The sequence below is a fragment of the Lynx canadensis genome, chromosome C1, assembly GCF_007474595.2.
Source record: "Lynx canadensis isolate LIC74 chromosome C1, mLynCan4.pri.v2, whole genome shotgun sequence".
Classification (NCBI taxonomy): Eukaryota; Metazoa; Chordata; class Mammalia; order Carnivora; family Felidae; genus Lynx; species Lynx canadensis.
Genome location: NC_044310.1, coordinates 103,843,126 through 103,867,209, shown reverse-complemented (window position 1 = coordinate 103,867,209; position 24,084 = coordinate 103,843,126). Strand labels below are relative to the sequence as shown.

The window sequence follows — 24,084 nt, the reverse complement described above, 5'->3', positions numbered from 1 at the left end:
AATGTTCAGTCATGGCCTGGAATGAAAGAACAAAATAGTGAAAGTTGTGTATGTTACTGTTCTTAGGGAGTAAGACCATAAGTCAAAGCAATTTTATTGGCCTGGAACTGGATTACAGCTCTTCAAACAGTATTTAAATTGTATAGGTATCTTTGTATAACACTAAAACTGTAAAACTGTAGCCTGATGTTTTCTTGTTTTCTTTTTCTTTCTCTTTGTTTCTTTCTTTCTTTCTTTCTTTCTTTTTTTTTGTACTGGTTTTCTTTCTAATAACCAAGGGAACAATCATTTAAGATTTTTGGAGTTCAAAATGCTCAAAATGCTTCAAAATACTTTCATCTTTTTTTTAAATGAGTAGTTGGCCACATGAATGAGTGAAACTTTCTTGTTTCCCTGAAGGAGAGGTGGGGGAGACAAGTCAATGAGGACAGCATTTGTGCTCTAGTTTTACAGATGGAGAAACAGGTCTTACGAAGACCATGAAGGTAATGATGGGATTGGAAACAGAACCCCAAAGTTCTGTTGTCTGTGTGTGTGTGTTTTGTTAAAATTTTTTTAATACTTATTTTTGAGACAGAGAGAGACAGCATGAGTGGGGGAGGGGCAGAGAGAGAGAGGGAGACACAGAATCCAAAGCAGGCTCCAGGCTCCAAGCTGTCAGCACAGAGCCCGACGCGGGGCTCGAACTCACAAACCATGAGATCATGACCTGAGCCGAAGTCGATGCTCAAGCTACTAAGCCACCCAGGCGCCCCTGTGTGTGTGTGTGTGTGTTTGTTTTTTAATGTTTATTCATTTTTTGAGAGAGGAAGGCAGAGAGGCAGACACAGAATCCGAAGCAGGCTCCAGGCTCTAGGCTCTGAGCTGTCAGCACAGAGCCTGACGTGGGGCTTGAACCCATGAACTGCAAGGTCATGACCTGAGCGGAAATCAGATGCTTAACTGACTGAACCACCAAGGTGCCCCTGTTGTCTTTGTTTTAGGGTACACTTGATGCTTTTGAAAAGGGAGGAAGTGTACCTTGGTTTGAAAAGAAATAATCATAAGGGATTTATCGATAAGGTCTCTAGAAAAAAAAAGCAGTGTTTTTTACCTGTAGATGTGAGCTGGCATGAAATTCTGGGTGTGGTGGGTCTGGCCTAGGAGCTATGCAGTGTTTCAGTTTGTGTTCCTAATCCTTCGAGTTAGGAGTTTCTGAATAGATTTGCTAGGTGATACTCAAAGAGAATATGAACAAGAGGATATGACTAAATATTGTGATCTTACGTTTTGATTCTGTTAAACAAGACAGAAAATAGGCTTCTGTTTTAGATAAAATTTAACAAAAACCCACTTAGTAGATGCTATGCTGATAGTGATCATGTAGAAGAGCAAAGCTGTGGGAATTAGAAAATAAATAGAAAGGCTTCCTATTTCATGTTCTGAATAAATATTAGATACTAATTTGCATAAAATTCAAGATGGGATTTAATATAAATAAGTCTTGGCTTGTAGCTCATTGTCCTGCCAAAACCTCACATTTTTTTGGTAATTGATCCCTTGAAATACAAGAAGGAAAAGAAAATGATGAATTAAAACCACCCTTTCCTTTTCTATTCAGTATTCAAGTGCTTTGTGCACTCTTGGGCTGTTCTTCTAAGTGGGTAAGCCTCAGGGCTAAGCTATACTTAGGGAGTTGTTCCTAGTTCAGACTATTAATGGTGAAAAATGTTTCTGCTTGTGGGTATTTTTAGATGGAACAGGCAGTGGAACATCTAAAGCAGTTTATTCAAGTGTACCTGCTACTGAGTGTCTTCACTTGGGTTTTATACAATGAACTTTTGGACCCTAGGGAGAAAGCAGCTTAGTTTGGTACAAACCATTGGGTTCCTATTTCCAATGATTCTGGGTAATTAGGTTTGTTATACTTCTCTTTTATAGATGAAAAGATAGAAATGACCTAATGAACTTTTTTTAATAAAACTTTGTGACTGTGGGAACTATATAGGCTGGCAGTATTTTGGTTGGTGGGGTTTGTGTGATGATTTGATGTATTAATGTTGAAGCAGAGGAGAGAGATTTCCATAGTGCCAGATGTATAGTGGACGCTTATCATTACCTTGGCTTCCCCTTCCTTTTGCTTAGTTTTGTTTTAATTTAATTTAATTTTATGGAGAGAGTGTGCATGTGCAAGCAAGGGAGGGGGCAAGGGGAAGAGACAAAGAATCTTAATCAGGCTCCACGCTCAGGGTGGAGCCTGGTGTGGAGCTCAGTCCCACAGCCTTGGGATCATGACCTGAGCCAAAGTCAAGAGTTGGACACTCAACCGACTCAGCCACCCAGGCATCATTACCCCTCCTCTTTTCTTCCAACATAAACCCCTTATGCTTAAAATTCAAAACTCTCTGTCTGAGTATGTGAATATATCAGGATGATACTAAGGCCAAGGGAGTATAGAGATAGAGACTGTGTTTGGTTTCCGTTTGAACTTTTTACAAATTTACCTTAATTCACGGTATTCCTCCAAATTAGAGTTAAGATTACTTCTGAAAAACAAATTAGGAAAATTAAAATGTAAAGTAACCATCTTTAGAAGTGACCCAAGAGATAAGCACTTAAAATCCAGTCTCGTAATCTCATTATAGAGAAGACTAAACTGTGATTGTAACTAAGAAAACAACATAGACAAGTAATTGTATTATGTAGTCTGTCAGGAGAAACAGTGTGTCTCTTAGAAGAAGGTATGGGAATTGGAGGTCAGCAGTGAAAGGGTAGAAAGGAAAGTCAGAGGCAAACATCAGCTGTGCTCTTCCTGGTACTGCCCAAGGGGAGGGGAATCCCAGGTCCTTGATTTTGAGGATCTGGTTTATGCTCAGAGTGGTGATGGGTATATTAGGCTATTGTAGCATGATGGCACAAGCTATATATCCACTCGTCTTAGTGCTCTGATTCTCTCCTTATTTAGCACAAGATTATAATCTCTAATAATTATAATAGCTATATTTATTAAATGTCTGCTATCTAATGTGCCAGTCACTGAATTAGGTATTTTGCAAACATCTTAATCTTTCTAATATATAGCAGTGAAGCAAGCCTCTCCATTTTACACGAGGAAATTGAGTCTCAGAAAGGTAATGTGACTTCCGCAAGACCGTATATCTAATTAGTAGAGCCCTGAGATTGAAATTTAGGTCTCTGATTTTAACTCCTTCCTCTGTGCCATGAGGCTTTTCAGGCTGACTTGCTTATTGAGAAAGACTGTTGATAGTAAAAGTAAATGGGCCACTTGATAACTCTCTTGTCATTGAAATTAAGTAAGTTGGCATTTCAGGTTTTATGTATATGGCCTCTGAATTTGTCTTATGTGAATTTTTTCCTAAGAGACAGATCTCTTGGTCTGTTAAGTTAGATTTCTGAGTTTGTAAGGTTGAGGGTTTCAGACCTTGGATTGTGTGTTTATCAGGATAATGCTCCCCTATAAGAGAGGGAGGGGGCTGAATGGCTGCTGAAATTCCCAGTGCCTCATTTGGCCTTGCTATAAACTTTTCCATCCAGTCCTCAGGAAATTATAGTTTCTATTCCTTTCTCTAAAAGCATAGTTATTGTTAATCAATGTGTAATGAAAAGAACATAAGAGAAAGACCAGGATTCACAGCTCTTTTTTAACACTTGCGCAGTGTTCAGGCTTTCTATTACTGGCTGACAAATCACCCAGAATTCAGTGTCTTAAGCACACTAATTTATTATCTCTTATGTTTCTGTGGATTTACATAGTTCAGCTGGTCAGTTCTCACTTGGGATCTTTCATGTAGTTGTGTTCAGATAGTGCCTTATGATGGAGCCATCCGAAGGCTCTCCTGGGCTGGACGTCCAAGCTGTTGTTTTCCTTTTACAGTCCAATTCTTGTCTGATGTCTCTGTATTCTCCACATGGCCTCTCTCTCCAGCAGAGTAGCCTGGACATATGTGGCTGCTCAGGAGCTGTTAGGCAGTTAATGGCTTTCTCTTGAACTGGCCCAATATTCTGTCAAAGAAGCCCAACCCCCCCCCCCCCCCCCAATTCAAACGGGGTGGAATAGAAGGTCACGTTGCAGAAAAGTGTGATGTGCATTGGGAGATTTTGTTGGGACTGTCTTTGGAAAGTCAGATCTGCTACAGACAGCTTATTTCATGTTTTTATCTGTAAAATAAAAATAATATTCACCTCACAGATTGGTTAAGAGAAATCATAGGTGTTTCACAAACATAAGTACTCTTCTCCTGTAATTCTCCAGCCTAATACATTATTTCTTGTTTTTTTGTTCCAATTTTATCTTATTTTATTTTTAAAAATTAATTATTTTAAATTTACATCCAAGTTAGCATATAGTGTAATAATGATTTCAGGAGTAGATTCCAGTGATTCATCCCCTATGTATACCACTCAGTGCTCATCCCAACAAAATGTTTTCCTTAATGCTCCTTACCTATTTAGCCCATCCCCCCACCCACAGCCTTACCAGCAACCCTCAGTTTGTTCTCTGTATATGAGTCTTTTATGTTTTGTCCCCCTCCCTGTTTTTATATTATTTTTGTTTCCCTTCCCTTAAGTTCATCTGTTTTGTATCTTAAATTCCACATATGCATGAAGTCATACAATATTTGCCTTTCTCTGACTTATTTTGCTTAGCATAATACCCTCTAGTTCCATCCATGTTGTTGCAAATGGCAAGATTTCATTCTTTTTGATTGCCAAATAATACTCCATCGTATATATATATACCACGTCTTCTTTATCCATACATTTGTTGATGGACATTTGGGCTCTTTCCATACTTTGGCTATTGTGAATAGCACTGCTATAAACATTGGGGTGCATGTGCCCCTTTGAAACAGCACGCCTGTATCCCTTTGTTATATACACAGTAGTGCAATTGCTGGGTCGTAGGGTAGTTCTATTTTTAACTTTTTGAGGAACCTCCATACTGTTTTCCAGAGTGGCTGCACCAGTTTGCATTCCCACCAGCAGTGCAAAAGAGATCCTCTTTCTCCACATCCTCGCCAACATCTGTTGCTGCCTGAGTTGTTAATTTTAGCCATTCTGACAGGTGTGAGGTGGTATCTCATTGTGGTTTTGATTTGTATTTCCCTGATGATGAGTGAGATTGAGCATTTTTTCATGTGTCTGTTAGCCATCTGGATGTCTTCTTTGGAAAACTGCCTATTCATGTTTTTTGCCCATTTCTTACTGGATAATTTGTTTTTTGGGTGTTGATTTTGATAAATTTTTTATAGATATTGGATAGTAACCCTTTATTTGATATGTCATTTGCAAATATCTTCTCCCATTCCATTGGTTGCCTTAAAATTTTTTTTAATGTTTATTTTTTTTTTGAGAGAGAGAGAGAGAGAGAGAGAGAGAAAGAGACAGCACAAGTGGGGGAGGGGCAGAGAGAGAGAGAGAGACACAGAATCCAAAGCAGGCTCCACACTCTGAGCTGTCAGCACAGAGCCAGACACAGTGCTTGAACCCACGAACCATGAGATCATGACCTGATCTGAAGTCGGAGGCTTAACCGACTGAGCCACCCAGGTGCTCCCATTGGTTGCCTTTTAGTTTTGCTGAATGTTTCCTTTGCTGTGCAGAAGCTTTTTATCTTGATGAGGTCCCAATAGTTCATTTTTACTTTGGTTTCCTTTGCCTCCAGAGATGTGTTGAGTAAGAAGTTGCTGCGGCTGAGGTCAGAGAGGTTTTTGCCTGCTTTCTCCTCGAGGATTTTGATGGCTTCCTGTCTTACATTTAGGTCTTTCATCCATTTTGAGTTTATTTTTGTGTATGGTGTAAGAAAGCGGTCCAGGTTCATTTTTCTGCATGTCGGTGTCCAGTTTTCCCAGCACCATTTGCTGAAGAGACTTCTTTATTCCGTTGGATATTCTTTCCTGCTTTGTCAAAGATTAGTTGGCCATACATTTGTGGGTCAATTTCTTGGCTCTCTATTCTGCTCCATCTGAGGGTCTGTTTTTGTGCTAGTAACATACTGTCTTGATGATTAGCTTTGTAATACATATTGAAGTCTGGGATTGTGATGCCTCCTGCTTTGGTTTTCTTTTTCAAGATTGCTTTGGCTATTCGGGGTCTTTTCTGGTTCCATACAAATTTTAGGATTGTTTGTTCTAGCTAATAGATTATTTCTAATCTACTTTTACTTTGGGTCACAGTTTAGTACATGGTTTGGTTACCATTTTCCTGACCTATGTTTCTCAGACTGATATAACTTAAAAAACTTTATCTTGGACAATTTGAAACATATCAATAATAGTAAAAGAAGTATACTAGTATAAAATAATAGTATAAGAAGCCCACATGTACCCAGCTTTAATAATTATTAAGTCAAGCCGATCTTATTTCATGCATCTCCACCCTCCGTCAACATCATGTCTCCAGATTAGTTTGAAGCAATTGTTACAATCTTTGAGTCTTTATTTATTTTTTCTTTTTGTTGTTGTTTTTTATATTTTTTATTTTAGAGAGAGTGTGTGTAAGCAAGGCAGGGGGCAGAGGGAGGGAGGGAGGGAGGGAGGGAGGGAGAGAGAGAGAGAGAGAGAGAGAGAGAGAGAGAGAATTTTAAGCAGACTCTATGCTCAGTGTAGAGCCCAATGTGAGAGGGGATCATGACCAGAGCCAAAATCAAGAGTTGGACACTCATCCGACTGAGCCACCCAGGTGCCCCACAACGTTTTAGTCCTTAGAGTGAAGGAGTGGCACCTTGGTGTAGCTGGGAGTCAGGAAATGTGACTAGAGTCACTCGAGAAGAAAAACGGTAGTATAAGTCGAGTGCTATCAGGCCTTTAAAAAGAAAATCTAGAAACTGAACTATAACATCTTTAGAATGTTATACTGGGGTTTTCAGGCTTCCAAGAGAATGAAAGATAATTTTCCAAGAACAGACCTTTGTTCTAAGAACAGACTACTGAAGTATGCAAGAGACAAGTGTACATTTTTTACTTTGATAATTAGAGGATGACAAGCTTATGAATTCCAAAAAGTTCTCCTCTAATGTTGATTGCAGGAGAGAGAATCCATGGCTGAGTATTTGTTTGTTTTATAATTATAAAACAGGCTACTTTTATCAAGAATAATTTACAGAGCATTTGGAAAGAGTTTTGGTTCTCATCCCTGTAATCAAAATAGAATTATTTAGATTATCTGTAAATGGAAGGTGTATCTAGTGATAGGAGGAACACCATAGTACTTGTCAGTTTCGTTTGTCCCTGTTCTGTAAAGGAGCTATGGTGGCTGACAGCCTGGTTCCTAGAACTGTGCCTGGGATCATGATGAGAAGACTTGTATATTTCTCTACTCTAAGTCAGCATGATTCTTGCATCAGTCTTTTTGTCTTCCCAATTGTGATATCTGCCTTTTGAAATTATTTTCTCTCCATAACACCTCTTAACATCATTTTGGAAGTTTAATATCAATGTAGATGACCCTTTAACTCTGAAGACCTTCATCCCTACTCCCCTTTAGCCACCTACTCCCATTGCTATATCTTGGATTTTGTGATCACCCAGAACTGTTCTACCTCTGAAACCTCAGCCTCCACTATCTCATGGTCCAACCATAACTTAAGTTTTCAGCTCTTACATTCTTTACTTTACTCTACCTATTCTCTGATTATATCAGATTCTGGTACTTTGACTCTTATTTGTGGGGTGTGTGTCGTCAGTATTTGTTGAACACCTGTCTCTTCTATGCATATAGAGGTAATCAGAAGTGATCTGCACCCTGCCATTATGAAACTTTAAGTTTATTGGAGATAGACATTAAAAAAACATTTAAAAATATATAGTGCTATAAAGTAATAAAGGTGCTGTAGAGGATAATAATAAGAGGGGATCAGAAGATGGGTGAAATAGGTGAAGGGGATTAAGAGGTACAGTCTTACAATTATAAAATAAGTAAGTCACAGGGATGAAAAGTACAGCATAGGGAATATAGTCAATAATATGGTAACAACTCTGTATGGTGACAGATGGTAACTACGCTTATTGTGATCATTTTGTAATGTATATAAATAATTGAGTTACTATGTTGTACCCTTGAAACCAGTACAGTATCTTATGTCAATTGTTTTTCAATTAAAAAAGAAAAGAATAAGAAGAAACTACTTTAGATTCGGTGATGAAAGAAGGATTTTCTGACATGATACTAAAATGGAGGGAAAAAAACAAAAAACCCTGACAACAAAGAGATTGGATCCCAACTTGCTCTGGAAAAAACAAAAAACAAAACCTGACAATAAAGAGATTGGATCCCAACTTGCTCTGAAAAAAAAAAAAAAAAAAAAAAAAAAGGAGGCTAAAGAATTATAAGTTCCTTGCCATGCACGCAGTTAGGGGAATAGTGTTTTATATATATATATATATATATATATATATATATATATATATATATATACACACACACACACATGTATATATATGTGTATATATATGTATATATGTATATGTATGTACATATATAGTGTTTATGTATATATATACGTGTATATATATATGCAGTATATATGCAAGCTTAGAGGCAGGGCGAGCTTGATGAGTCAGAAAAAATGAAAGAAGGCCCATGTAGCTGGAATGTACTGAGGGAGGGAGAGTAGCCTGAAGTGATGTGGGCCAGTTGAATAGAAACTAGCTGAATCGTGGCCTTGTAAGTCATGTTTAACAGTTTGATTTTATACAAAGTGTTTTGGGAAATAGTTAAAGGGTATTAAGCTGGGAAATGACATGGCTGTTTTTATGTTTAGGAAAAGATCATTCTGACTTCAGTATGCAGAAGATATGGAAAGGCTGTGACACTTAAGAGGAAAGATATTTCTGTGTCTAGGTCCAGTCCTGGCTTAAGATAGTGTGGCAGTGGGGCATGAAGCAGATTTGAGAAATGTGTTCAAACTAGGAGTGCCAGGATTTGATTGTTGAATGTTGGAAGATAGCGGAATGGGAGGTATCAGGAATGGCTCCCAGGTTTCCAGTATGAGCAGACTGGTGTGCCAGCTCATCAGGTGTGTGTGTAAGAAAGAAAGAGGGTTCAGAAGCATGGTCTGGGGTGGAGATACACATTTGGGAATTGTTCCATACAGAAGGTATTTAAACATTGGGAATGCGTGAGCGGAGAGGGAGGAAATCATAGGAGCCAGCACTATGGTTGTGATTGATTCCTTTTTTTAATGTTTGTTTATTTTTGAGAGAGTGCAAGCTGGGGAGGGGCAGTGAAAGGAGGACAGAGGATCTGGAGGCGGCTCTGTGCTGACAGCAGAGAGCCCAACGTGGGGCTTGAACTGACGAACTGTGAGATTGTGACCTGAGCTGAAGTCAGATGCTCAACCAACTGAGCCACCCAGGTGTCCCGTAATTGATTCCTGTCTTTCTTTTTAACATTAGACCTTAGAATAGATTTAAGGTTAGCCTTCTGAAATCAATCTCATTTGCACTCAGATAAACTTTCTTAGTGGGAGACAAAGGGATAGAATTACTGCTACTTGGGAGGTTGGAGGATGAAGGAGTAGAGGGAGGGGCTTAGGGATTTATATGATTTCCAGATTATTTTATTTCTGGAGTAGTTTACAGTGTGCCAGTTGTGAGTGTTTCTCGTCCTTCATGTGGGTAGCCGAGAAAAAACTGTGAGAGCTTCTGATCCACAGGTTAAAGTTCATAGTTAATCTGAAGTTTTCCACAGTCTTACCCTTGCCTGCCTATCCACGCTCCTGTGGCAACCACTCCCCCCCAAATTCCATGTGTGTTATACTCTGTTGTTATGATCCTAAGCTCATAATTTCCTTTTTCATGGAGCAAACAGACTAATAATTTAAGTCTCTGTTTTAGAGAAAGCCTTCCTGATTCTCTTAGGCAAACTTTGGCCTTTCCTTATATTCCCAGTGTGCATTGATTATAGCAATTATTTTATTAAATTTTACTGTTTCGTTGATAGATTGTATCCTCACCCAGCTAATTTCCTTGATGGAGGGGATTGGTCTTTTTTCTTTATATCTCTTTTAAGAAAGCATTTTAATGTTTGAATTGCCATTCTGTCTTTGAGTAACCCAATATGGCTTACGTCACTTTCTGATAAGACAAAGTTTATTTAAGGTTTAGAAAATATAGGGAGCAAGAAAATAGTTGAAAATGTCTTTCCTAGATCTATTTTAATAGGGAGTTAAAATACATTTTTTAAAACTGTGATAAGACAGTCTCTAATGTGTATTCTTTGTTATCAATATCAATGCTTGATATTTATTTAAAAGAAAGATTCAGGATGCCTGGGTGGTTGGTTAAGCATCTGACTTCGGCTCAGGTCATGATCTTGCGGTTTGTGAGTTCGAGCCCCACGTTGGGCTCTGTGCTTACAGCTCAGAGCCTGGAGCCTGCTTCAGATTCTGTGTCTCCCTCTCTCTCTGCCCCTCCCCTGCTCACACTCTGTCTCTCAAAGATAAAAACCTTAAAAAATAAAGATTCAAGGTACCAAAGGAAATAGAGGCTGATTTAATGGAATTGTTCTAGTTATTTGAATTAACACTTCTTTTTTTTTTAATGTTTATTTATTTATTTTGAGAGAGAGAGAGAGAGCGCGCACGTGCTCCAGAGGGGCAGAGAGAGAGAGAGGGAGAGAGAATCCCAAGCAGGCTCTGCACTGTCAGCATGAACCCGATGCAGGGCTCAGTCTCACAAACTATGAGATCACAACCTGAGTTGAAATCAAGAGTCAGACACTCAACTGAGTAAGCCACCCAAGGTGGCCGTAAATTAACATTTCTGTTAAATACCTGAGAATGTTAACTTTTATTGGGAATTATTGGTAGTCAAAAAATAGATTAGAAATATTGTAAAATTTCATTGTGAATTTCTAGTCTACCAGTTGATTTATACTGTGATTCAGTTTGTGTCTCCTATATGTTTATAGCAAAAAAATGGCAGTTTTTGTACCTATCAATATTATAATCTTACTGCTCTGATATTTAGTGGAGATTTTTCATTAGATTTGAAGAGAATATTAGATCATGGATTGATTCCAGTTTTTTAAAAATTCAGCCCAAATTAAAAAAAAAAATCTGACATTCTCCTTCTCAGAGTTCTCAGGGGGAACCTCTTAGGAAGACATTCTGCAAATTTCTTAAGGAATTCTTTATTTGCCAGAGTGTGATAGAAAAAAACTGTCCTTGTAGTCAGCAAGTACATGTAACATTTCAGAGCTTCAGTGTGTGTACAGCATATTATTCTGAAACGACATACTTGGCTTTCTAATGAAAGACTTTTATTATTTCTTCCTTTCTTTTATAGGAATATATTTGTCCCAGATGTGAATCAGGCTTTATTGAAGAAGTGACAGATGATTCCAGGTATTGTACAAGCTCATGAATAAATCAGGCATTCAGTTATCCAAATTACTTTCTTTCAGCATCTACTGAATGAAGAGAAAGAAATTGGTTTTATAACTTACACTCTGCTGAGAGAGGGAGGGAAAGAGGGAGGAAAAGTGGCAGAGGGAAGGGTAATAAAAATGGGAAAATTTGGGATGTGATGAGATGAGAGGCGCTGTTTCAGATTGTGTGTATGTGGCATTCCTTGGAAACCTCTATATCCGTATCAGAGTAAATCTGGTAAGTGTTCATTTATTTTCTGAGACTTTGGTGTTCCTTTAGATTATTGGGTGGTTTTTAGTGGCCACTCTGTTGCCTGCAGGTGAATTACGTTTCTTTGGTGGGCTGGGGAGCAACTCCTGACAAAGATATCTAATAAGGTAAATAGGCTGTTCCAGCCAGAGAAGCCAAGCTGTTAGTCTGCCTTGAGGAAGCCTTAGCTCCCTGTTCTTACTAAAATCATTGCCGTCAAGCCTATGCCATCTTGTCACTGTAATGTTAATACTTGGGTTTGTAATGCTTGAAATTGGTCTTATTAAAGATCTAAAACCTGTAAAAAGAGAAACTGTTTCTGAGTGACAGTATTTTATAGTACATCTTGGTTAATATGAATAAAACTGTAAAAAATAAAAAGAATAGCGTTGACAGGATGATGGCCTTTTTTGGCTAAACATAATGGCACATTTGTTCTTTTGTGGCTATGTGGTTAGACAGTGGCTGGACAAATGAAGAAATACTGACTGGATAAAAAGAACCTGTAATTTGAAGCTTCTTGTAATCTTGGAGTGACTTTGGAGGTTTTAATGTCAGTAAGTAATTCCTTTACTGGAGGTTTTAATGGCAGTAAATAATGTCTTTACTGTTGCTGTTGGCAGACTCTAAAGTTGAAGGTCCCTTCCACAACCAGGAAAAACTACACATTTTACAGTATGTACTATTAGTTTAACTTTATTAACGATTGGCGATTATATGTGTACATGAACTGGAGCTTCTTGGGGCAGTATATGGCATGAGATCAAGTTTGGTACAAACACTTACATGTTGATCTAATAGCCTTGGTTTTAAATAACATAATACTAGCTCTAAACCTGTGGAGATTAGCATGACAGTGAAAGTAGCAATTTTGTGTGAATGGCATGCTAACTTGGGGTAGCTTTTTATTTGTGCTGTTAAAATTGCATCACATACTTACTGCAAACACTTATGCTGTGCATGTGTTAAGTAAGGAGCATATTGGTTGTTGGGAAGCAATTAATTGGCTTATTTTTTTTTTTTTTCTAAATTTTCTAAGTAGTAACCTTGGTTTCTTTAGCCCTGTATACAAAGTACGGTTCTAAGTGCAGATGGTGATCAACTGCAGGATGAATCTTTTTTTTAGCAGGGAACTATGAATTTTATGGATCCTGCTTTCACTTGACTTAATTCTTTTATTTGTGCCTTTGTAGGTCAAAGGTTATCTTGTGCAAGTGCTGTTGGTAGCAAATACTCAGATGTAAAGATTATGTCTTTTAAAAGATCAGTATTTTACTTATTTATTCTTTAAATGTTTGTTTATTTTGAGAGAGTGTGTGCCTTGGTGCGTGCAAGCAGGGGAGGGGCAGAGAGGGAGAGAGAGGATTCCAAGTAGGCTCCATGTGCTGAGCTGGACATGGAGCTTCATCTTATAACCGTGAGATCATGGTTATGATCTGAGCTGAGATCAAGAGTCTTAACTGACTGAGCCACCTAGGTGCCCCTGAAAGATCAGTGTTTTAAATGGTTGAAGAAACCTTTTTCTCAGAATCAGTATTTTAGAGCTAGCATGATATTCCCTTTTATGAAGTTCCTAAACATTTGCTGGTTTGCATACTTAGCAATTATAGTGTAAGTAGTGCATGGTAAAAAGTAATGAGAAGAGGTCCTTACATGTAGGTACTGGATAATGGGCTCCAGATGCTACTAGACATTCGTCAGAGGGGCATTTGTAACATTTGTGAGAACATTTCTCAGGAGATGTGGTTGTCCCTTCTCTATGATTAGCCCTGTCACTCTTAAAATATGGAGGAATTTTAAGGAAAGGGAATGCTGAGGGAGTTTCAAGGGGAGCAGAACTATAAAAAAATAGAGTTGATAGCTTTAATTACCAAGGATATTTTAATCTCTGAAACCGGATAGTAAAGGCAGGAAAGAGCCCTGGAGGCCTATCTAGGCTTGAGCAATAAAATGGGTAGATGGTGGTAGTTGAATTATTTACGTAATTTAGCATAAATGTACTAGTATTTCTGGGCTTGTTCTACATTTGAAATGTTTTTGTAAAAGTGTTTTTAACTTCTGAAACAAATATAAGTGTTAAATGGTTTCTCATTAGCGAATAAGGCCTGAGCATGGCTGCATAGGGGATGGCATTAGCTTTACTTTTTCACTTTTGGTTCTAGGCTAACCAGGGTGTGTTTGTTTCCTCAGTGAGCTGAGCTCAGTGCCTGGATTGGCGTTCTGAAACTGAAAGCTCCTGTAGTTTGTGGACTTGTATCATTGGAGTGACTGTGTGTACATGTTTGTAGGCTTGTGTCTCTTGAAGTAAAAGTGGTATCTAGCAGTTCTTCTGATTCTTTCTATCCCTCTCTGCCCCACAAAGTGTTGGCCATTTTCCGCTCTCTTTTTTTTTTTGCAAATTTCATGGGACAGTGGGATCTGATATTTCTCCCTAATCTTTAGGAGTAGTTATTTTGTTTCCACATTCAATTTTAACTCAACTTTTATTTGCAAGTTATCAACATAAGATACAGCGTTTCAGGTTTTCAAAAATGATGAGTGCTCTGTATAATGTCTGACACACAGTAAACACTTTACATATATTTGTGGTATTAATACAGTCTTTACCCTCTGAATTTATATTTATGAAAGGAGGGAAGGATTAGAAATGGATGAGACAAATACTAGATATTTATAAAAAAAGGTAGAATTTAGAATCAAAGTCAAAGTGCAGAGGGGTGTGGAGGATCCTCGTTTGGTTGGTGAGCTCAGAAAAGACTTCATGAAGGAGGTAGCATTTGAGATGGGCCCTGAAGGATGTATAGGATAATCAAAGAATAGGGAAAACTGTCAGAAGGAGAATAAATGTTTATTGAGTTCTTTTATAATGTGCTAAATATCGTACCAGACCCCTTGCAGTACTATATTTAATCATTCCCAAATAGTCTTACATGTTGTGTTCATCTGGTGGTTGAATGATTTTTTAGTGAAACGTTTCGAGAATCTTGTTTTAGTTCTTCGCCTCTTTGAGAATAAATGTTTTTCTTCTCTTGCTGGGTCAAATTTGAATTGCATTGCTGGCTGTGGGTCCTTCTTCCCACTCTGTGGTGGCCCCTCTTTTCAATTTTTCACTTGATTTATGCTTGATTTTGTAGTTTGTTAAAATGTTTTTCATAGATTAAGCCACAAGCCAGTTCTTCATAATTTCCTTCGTAGGTGTCACGTTGGGATGAGTTATTTTTCCTTATTGGGCTTTGTTCTCATTGTACCATTCTATATTTAGCTTCTGGGAGGGAAGCTCGTTCCTAGGAATAGAACCGGTACTCATTCCTTTTTCTCTTCAGTTTTGTAGGTGGTGGCAGCAGCCGGATAGACAATAGCACATCAACACACTTTGCAGAGGTAAGTTTTCCTTTGGCTGTAGGGATTCTGTAGGGAGTGGGTGGGTGTTAAAATCTTGATGGATTTTCACTTCCCAGTGCAGCAGAACATCAGAGTCTATAAGAAAGATGTGTGCAAGAGTAGCCCTCAGGAAGATACTTGTGTTTTAGTAGTTCGGCCTTTGGCATGTTACTTTTGGTAAACCCTTGATGAAGAGAGAGTAACCTCCTTCATCTGTGCTGTTTTAAACTTGGTGGTGTGAGAAAAAAAGCTGTGTTGTTTGTGAAACAACGGTGCTGTATACTCTGCTTTGGTGATGTGACAGCCCAGTAAAGAGCAGGCAGAATGAGTTGTAATTGAAGTCACAACGAGGCACAATCTTCAACTGTACACAGAAGTACTGCTTTTTAGAGGTTGCCTCTAATGAACGTGGTGGTTTGGTGTGATTGGAATTAGGGGGCCAGATGAAGAATACTGTATTTACTTGCCTCCAGATCTCAAGGTGGACCTATAATTAATTTATAGTTCTTTATAGAATGTAGTGTCCATATTTTTGGGGAGAACTGTGATTTGAAAATAACGCATTAGTCTGCATCTTGGAAGACCATTTTACATTAAATTCAGAGTAATTTTCTTTTTCACTTTATTCATTGGCTTAAAATTCCTTTTTTGTTTGCTTTTGATCATTTTAACCATTTTTAAGTGTATAGGTAAGTGGTGTTACCTATTTAACCTATTTAACTCTAATGGTTAATCTGTTTAACCATTTTTAAGTGTATAGGTAAGTGGCTCTTTGTTTTTAATAATTTAGAGACTGTAGCGCATAAGGAACAGACCATCTGTCTCAGCCTACAAGAAACACCGGTTTGCTTTTGCTTCTATTGCCACACAACTTGGTTGGCTTTAGAAAGCTAACAGATGCTAAAAGAAAAAAAGTTAAATGCCATAATCAGAATTTTTTGTGTGTATTTCAGGATCACATTAGCCTTTTCCAGAGATAGCTCAGCTGCATTAGAGAGCTAGCACAATTTTTTGATATTTATTTGTGTGTAAATTAAAGCTGTTAGCCGTGCATTGGAAAATTGGTGTTCAATAAGAAGCCCATAAAACCCTAAGCTTCTCTCCTTTATCCTCTGAAATTTCTCTTAAGACCTGTAGTCCCCCAGATTTTTATGTTGTAGAATTACAGTCAAGAAGCTTGATGAAATGTTTGAGTAAAAGTCCTGTTTTACTAAGGGTATTTTCTTTTACTTATGGTCTGTGTACTTCTTAATATCCAGTCTTAAGGTTTTTGGTTAACTCTGAAGTGCCTTAGTACATGGGCTGATTAGCGTGTGCTTTAAAACATTTCATGTCTTTGAACACCCATTTTTATTTTCTTGTTTTGATGGATTAAAAAACATTATTTAAAATTTAGTATGCTTGCCAGGCCTGGAAGCCTTTCTGATTTTAGTATGTTTTTCCCTGTGTGTGCTATTCCTGCTAACACAGATTGTCACTTACTGATTATACATATGCTGAAGAAACTTCATCTGATTTTCTTTAAATGTTAGTTCTCTTAGGAAATGGAAAAACTTCAGTCTGTCAGTTTTGTAGATATGACTCACCAGGAGGAGATGCATTAAGAAGAAAAATAAATATAGGTAGTCAGTTTCCTAACTTTAGTAATGCTAAATCTGTCATTGATGGCATGAGCTATCCTTCAGGTGTTAAAGTAATTTTGCTGAGTCATATAGCCCGTGGCTTCATGTCCCTTAGGGTTGTAGCAAGGGCAGGATTATGCCCAGTTTTCCCTCTGTAGAACTCTCTGGTCATCATGCTTGAATATGTCAGTTTTCTCCTTTTTGAATTTAGAAAATAGAAAAAAATCTCTTTTTATAATGTTATAGAAATTGCCAGGGATTTAAATCAATCAGCTTAAAAAGGATGTATTGAATGTTTTATAAATAGCAATCTGCTGGAAGTAGGGGCAAGAAGCAAATGTCATGGTTGCCTTGCCTGCCAGGAACTTATAATTTAGTTGGGGAACAAGTACAAACACATATGAAGCAAATAAGAAAACAAAGAGTATACAGAGTGTGATAAGCTTATTGTGGGGTGTATGTAACAAGCACAGGAGAAGGGAGAGATTGGGGGGCTGCAGTCTCTAGCAGGAAAGGTCAGACAACATAGTAGTATGTCTGGAACAAGATTGCCTCAGCTTCATCCTGGGTTGAGCTGGTATGTAACTGGTATGTAACCTGGGCAAAATTACTTAGGGTCTCTCAGTGCCTCGTTTCCTCGCCTGTCAATTGGGGATAACATCTACCTCACAGGGATTAAATGAATTAATACATGCTAGATGTGCAGGCCAATGTGCCCGCCGTGCATGAGTGAAGGAAGGTAAAATTCCTTCATAGAGAAGTTAAAACAGGGTAGATGGTATTTAAAAAAGCAATGAGGTGAGAAAAATTATCTCAAAATAGTATTCATAAATTGTAGGGTTTTATACTCTTGTCCCTGGATAAAAAAACGTAGAAAATTATAAATAGCAACCAAAGTTTTTTTTCCTTTTCCAGATTTTAGTTGATATTTCAGCAAAAACTTATGCTCAATTTTGTTCTGTTTTTCTTCAGCCAGAGTTGCTTGTACAAAGAAAGACAGAGGCTATTTTCTATAATTAGCCTTTACTAATAGCTGACTTCTTAAAATGCTAGATATATTAGAAGAGACTTAGTCCAAGCAAAACTTTCAACAAGATCGGTATTGATTTTTTTTTTTCTTTTAATTAAGTGGGTTTGGGGTGGGGAAGACAGAAAGAGGGTAAAGATGGAGTGAGGGTGGGAGGAGGGTTGCCAGTTAAATGGGAGCTTTGTTTGAGTATTGCGCGAAGGTCAGTGGACAATGAACCTAAAAATGTTGCTAGCAGTTTGGAGAGAGGAAGGACATTGCCGTAGTGAGGTTCCTGGTGGTAACCTGGGGAATTGAGCCCATGGCTACATGAGGGTTTCATTGATTACTTGAAAGCTGACCATGACCTGGTACCAGTGAGACATCTGATCTGAGAGTCTCAGCTTACCTAAACAGATCACTTCAGTGCAAGAGTGGCTGTGACTGCTGCCTTGGATTAGCAGAAAATAAGATAGATGGCTTCCTGGAAACAGAACTCCCAGGTATACACAAGAGGGTGGGGTGCTCTGAGCATTCTGATTTATATTTATTTGAATAAAATTTCTTTTGGTACATGATGTGGCATTATAACGACAATTAAGAGATATTAAAAAACATCTGGAGTGCCGCTATTCCAAGAGCTCCTTTTTTCCATACATTTCCTTTCAGGTTTTATCTTGAGGCATAGGCACCGAAAGATTCTATAATAACATTAAGAAGATTTTTTAAAAAATAAAAAATCTCCTGTATTCTCATCACCTTATTTTAGCTTTATTTCTTTGCATAATATCTTACATTTTTCACATGCATGCTTTATAACTGTTTTCAGAGGCATTCACAGAGTATTTCTGCTTTTTAAAATTTATTTAGGATCACGTCAAAAATCTTTTTTGTCTCTTTGTAGTTAAAAGAATTACATATTTTGAGATTATATTATCTCACATCTACCCTGTATTTATTAAACTATTACCTTGTGTTAAACATGTCTGGTTATATGTGATGGTTGATCATTGATTGTATCTTTTCCCTTAACCTCTGAGTCTAGAACACCTTGAGAAATAAACCACAGAAGCCAGACAGATGGAAATAAAAATTTAGTCTTATTCAGCCATATTGGAGAACATAATTGATCCATGGCCAAGTCGACATCCTTCGTTTACATAGGATGACTAACCTAAGAATTAGAGGTTGCAGAACAGGCATTCATATTCAGAACCATTCCTTCTGCATTTTTATAGCGTCCTAAAATGTGAACTCCATCCATTGGAGAAATGAATCAGCCAATGTTAGGCTCTTGCCACTCACCAGTAAGATACATCACTCCTCTGGTAGAGAAGAATAACGAAGGATGAGTGAAGGGGTCAGAGATGGAAATGGGAGATCTGATTCTTCCCTCTTCACTTTTGGGTTCAGTAATTTAAGCCTGAAATTAGCAGGGGTGTAGGAGTAGTGACTGTGGCAGCTGGGGGAGAAGATTAGTGATATGTGAGATAAGTTTCGCTTTTACCTCCATGAAGAAAGACTCTCCAATACCAACTTATGTTCTTTGTGTGGGCTCTTGGGACCTGTGGAGAAGGCTCCGAAATAATAAAAAACAGTGTAGAATTAAATTACATTGAACTAAATAAAATTGTCAATATTCTATTTCTGACCTACAGAAATGGCAATTTTAAATGATTCAACCTAGTAAAAAAGGAGTTAAGATTTTAAGCCATCCTTCTCCAGGTTAACCATCCTTTACCTGTTTGCTCTTAGTCTCAGCCAGAGGGCTTGCACTTACTTGACCAGTAGAATTTGGGTTCTTTGAGCAGTTGCAGCCTGGATTGAATCTTAAAGTTTGAATTAATTCAACCAGATCTTTCCATGTGTCTCACTTTTTAATGTGAAGACGTAAAGCTCATTTCATGGTACCTGCTTCACATCCAGTCGGTTTGGAAATGTCAATCAAGTAAAGCTCCTGAGCTTTTCAGCAGTTGTTCAAAAAAGAACTTTTGATAATTCAGTGCTTACTCAGTTCACACCCATAACACTGTTGTCAAGCAAAGACTACAAACTTAATGGTAACTGAAGGAAGAAGGGTAAAATAACATATTCTTGGTGTCAGCCTTGCCAGTTTTCTGTTCAGTGTGTGCCAGTTGCCCAGAGTCCATGGCCTGTAAATTTAAAGTCATTTGGGAGGAGGGGCCTTTCCAGAGACTATTTATGACAGTGTTTATATTACTGGGGGATAGGGGATTGTACATCATAATTTTTCTTTATGAATAGTATTTGAGTTCTGTATTTTAGTAAAATTTAGGAATTTGTCATGGTTGCAACCAAGTCTTAAGATTTCTTTTTGAGGGCCTTTTTCTTGCCCAGCCAGTGTATTACAAACCTCTGAATCTCCATTTACTATTTTTTAAAAAAGTTTATTTATTTATTTTGAAAGAGAGAGAATCCTAAGCAGCTCCATGCTGTCAGCACAAAGCCTAGTGTGGGGTTTGATCCCATGAACCATGAGATCATGACCTGAGCCGAAACCCAAGAGTTGGACATTCAACTGGCGGAGACACCCAGGTGCCCCAAATTTCCATTCACTTATTTTTTTATTTTTTTAATGTTTATTCTTTTTAAAAATTTTTTTTTTTTAATTTTTTTTTCAACGTTTTTATTTATTTTTGGGACAGAGAGAGACAGAGCATGAATGGGGGAGGGTCAGAGAGAGAGGGAGACACAGAATCGGAAACAGGCTCCAGGCTCTGAGCCATCAGCCCAGAGCCTGACGCGGGGCTCGAACCCACGGACCGCGAGATCGTGACCTGGCTGAAGTCGGACGCCCAACCGACTGCGCCACCCAGGCGCCCCAATGTTTATTCTTGAAAGAGAGACAGAGTGTGAGTGGGGGAGGGTCAGGGAGAGAGGGAGATGCAGAATCCCAAGCAGGCTCCAGGCTCTGAGCTGTCAGCACAGAGCCCGACGCAGGGCTCGAACCCACAAACTGTGAGATCATGACCTGAGCTGAAGTCGGACACTTAACTGACTGAGCCACCCAGGTGCCCCGTCCATTTACTTTTAAACCTTATATTCCACACACCCCTGAGTTGATTTGAGGTTGAGCACACTTTTTTTACTTTTCTTTCTGCTCCTCGTAATTACTGCTCCTTGTAATTATTCTAATGTTTCTTTTTCTTCTTTTTTAATGTTTACTTATTTTTGAGAGAGAGTGTGCATGTGGGAGAGCACAAGTTGGGGAGGGGCAGAGAGAGAGAGGGAGAGAGAGAATCCCAAGCAGGCTCTGAGCTGTCAGTGCAAAGCCTGACAGCAGGCTTGATCCCACAAACCACGAGATCATGACCTGAGCTGAAATCAAGAGTCCTTGCTTAACCAGCTGAGTCACCCACGTGCCCTGTTTATTATTCTTTTTTGTTGTTGTTGTTGTTTATTATTCTTAAAAAAAAAACTATTCTAATTTTTCCTTGATTTATTGAACAAATCTATTTCCTGGAGACAGACCTTTTAAAGTATAGGTCTTTAAATTGTCCTCTTAGCTTTGAGGTTTGCAATAATTTTATTCATCCTTCCATTTACTTCTAAGTAGAAGCTTTATTTCCATGATAAGTGAGATCCCTGTACTTCTTTGCCTACTTGCTAATAACAGTTACTACCTTTCTCAGGATGAATATATAGTTTAGGTTTCTAATATCTAAAAACCATGAGTCGGGAAAAACTATGGACATATCCCCTCATGAACATGAACATAGATGTGAAAATTCTAAACAAAATTTTAGCATATAGAACCCAACACTATGAGAAGGATTAGACATCATACTCAAATGGGATTTATTTCAGTTCAGGAATACAAAGTTAGTTCATAATTTGAATGTTAGTTCAGCATTTGAAAATCAACATAATTCACCATAGTAAGACTATCATACAGTCATCTTAATGGATGCAAATAAAGCATTTGACAAAATCTAACATCAGTTTTTTTTTTTTTTTTTTTAACGTTTATTTTTGAGACAGGGAGAGACAGCATGAATGGGGGAGGGTCAGAGAGAGAGGGAGACACAGAATTTGAAACAGGCTCCAGGCTCTGAGCTGTCAGCACAGAGCCTGATGCAGGGCTTGAACTCACGGACCGCGAGATCATGACCTGAGCCGAAGTCGGATGCTTAACCGACTGAGCCACCCAGGCGCCCTCTAACATCAGTTTTTAAAAAATGTTTATTTATTTTGAGAGAAAGTAAGCATCTGAGTGGGGGAGGGGCAGAGAGAGAGAGAGAGAGAGGAGAGGAGAAGAGAGGAGAAGAGAGGGAGAAACCCAAGCGGGCTCTGCACCATCAGGGTGGAGCCCGAGGCGGGGCTTGATCCCATTAACTGTGAGATCATGATCTGAGCCAAAATCAAAAGTTGGACACTCGACCAACTGGGCCATCCAGATGCTCACTAACATTAATTTTTGATAAAAACTCTCAGCAAACTAAAATAGATGGTAATTTCCTTAATCTGACAAAGAACATCTAATAAAATCCTACAACTAACGTCATAATTAATGGTGAAACAAAGTGTTTTCTAGCTAAGATCGGGAACAAGACCAGGATGTCTTCCCTCATCACCTGTGTTCAGTGTTGTTTTGGAGGTTCTAGCCAGTGTAATAAGTTAAGATAGATAGAGAGATACACACACACATATAAATGGCATCCACATTGGAAGTGAAGACATACTGACATGGTCTTTTATGTTGGAAACCTGATGGAATCTTTAAGAAAGCCCTTGTTAGAGGTAGTGGATTTAGCAAGGTTGCAGGATATAAGAAAAACAAAAATCAAATATATTTTTACATATTAGCAACAGTTGGTAATTGAAGTTAAAAAATAATTTACTATTGTATACAAATATTAAATATTTTAAGTTTCAGAAAGATGTCTTAAGATCTGAACATGGAGAACTATAACATGTTACTTAGAGAAATTGAAGAACACCAGTGGAGAAATATGTACCACTCATGGATCAACTTAATATTGTTGAGATGTCATTTATAATTCAGTATAATTCTAGTGAAGATCCCAGTCAGCTTTTTTATGGGAATTGACAAGCAAAGGGGTGCCTGGGTGGCTCGGTCAGTTAAGTGTCCGACTTTAGCTCAGGTCATGATCTCACAGCATGTGGGTTCGAGCCCCGTGTCGGGCTCTGTGCTGACAGCTCAGAGCCTGGGAGCCTGCTTTGGATTCTGTGTCTCCCTCTCTCTGCCCCTCCCCCACTCATGCTCTGTCTCTGTCTTTGTCTCTCTCTCTCAAAAATAAACATTAAAAGTATTTTTTTAAAAAATTGACAAGCAGATTCTAAATTCACATGGAAATGCAAATATGTAGAATAGCTAAAACTTCTTTGAAAAAGAAGAAAAAAGTTGGAGGACCAATACTACCTGATTTCAAAATTTATTATAAAGCTACAGTAATCATGACAGTGGTATTGTCATGAAGACAGATCAGAAGAACAGAGTATCCAGAGTCTAGAAACAGACATACACTATGGACAACTGATTTTGACAAAGGAACAAAGGCAATTCAGGAGAAAAAGGATAGCCTTTCAAATATATTGTAATAATGGTTTCAGGAATAGAATTTGGTGATTCATCACTTACATATAACACCCAGTGCTCATCCCAACAAGTGTCCTCCTTAATGCCCCTTTGCCCCTTTAGCCCATTCGCCCCACCCAACACCCTTCCAGCAACCCTCAGCTTGTTCTCTATATTTAAGAGCCTCTTATGGTTTATCTCCCTCTCTGTTTTTATATTATTTTTGGTTCCCTTCCCTTATGTTCATCTGTTTTGTATCTTAAATTGCACATGAGTGAAGTCATAGGATACTTGTCTTTCTCTGACTGATTTTGCTTAGCATGATACACTCTAGTTCCATCCATGTTGTTGTAAATGGCAAGATTTCATTATTTTTGATCGCCAAGTAATATTCCATTGTGTATATATACCACATCTTCTTTATCTAGTCATCAGTCAATGGACATTTAGGCTCTTTCCATACTTTGGCTGTTGTCAACAGTGCTGCTATAAACATTAGAGTGCATGTGCCCCTTCGAAACAGCACTTCTATATCCTTCGGATAAATGCCTACTAGTGCAATTGCTGGGTCATAGGGTAGTTCTATTTTTAACTTTTTTAACCTTTATTTATTTTTGAGAGAGACAGAGCATGAGCCAGGGAGCGGCAAAGAGGGAGGGAGACACAGAATCTCAAGCAGGCTCCAGGCTGTCAGCACAGAGCCCATTGTGGGGCTTGAACCCACAAATTGCAAAATCATGACCTGAGGCAAAGTCAGACGTTTAACTGACTGAGCCATCCAGGAGCCCTATCTATTTTTAACTTTTTGAGGAACCTCCATACTGTTTTCTAGAGTGGCTGCAACCAGTTTGCATTCCCACCAGCAGTGCAAAGCGTTCCTCTTTCTCTGTATCCT

The 24,084-nt window shown here is 38.3% G+C and overlaps 1 protein-coding gene across 3 annotated transcripts in view; it reads left to right on the top strand.

The window, feature by feature from the left end:
* The window catches only part of RNF115 (ring finger protein 115), an 84,389-nt gene that overhangs the window by 15,477 nt on the left and 44,828 nt on the right, over window positions 1–24,084 (top strand). Inside the window, exons 1-3 of one of the 3 annotated variants that reach the window (XM_030327784.1) lie at window positions 465–485; window positions 11,289–11,347; window positions 14,944–15,001. In XM_030327784.1, the coding sequence (XP_030183644.1) occupies window positions 480–485; window positions 11,289–11,347; window positions 14,944–15,001 (123 nt within the window). In that variant the 5' untranslated portion in view covers window positions 465–479. Of the gene's footprint in view, window positions 1–464; window positions 486–11,288; window positions 11,348–12,243; window positions 12,296–14,943; window positions 15,002–24,084 lie in introns of those variants that run through there. The other 2 variants (XM_030327785.1, XM_030327782.1) reach the window with 2 other exon arrangements.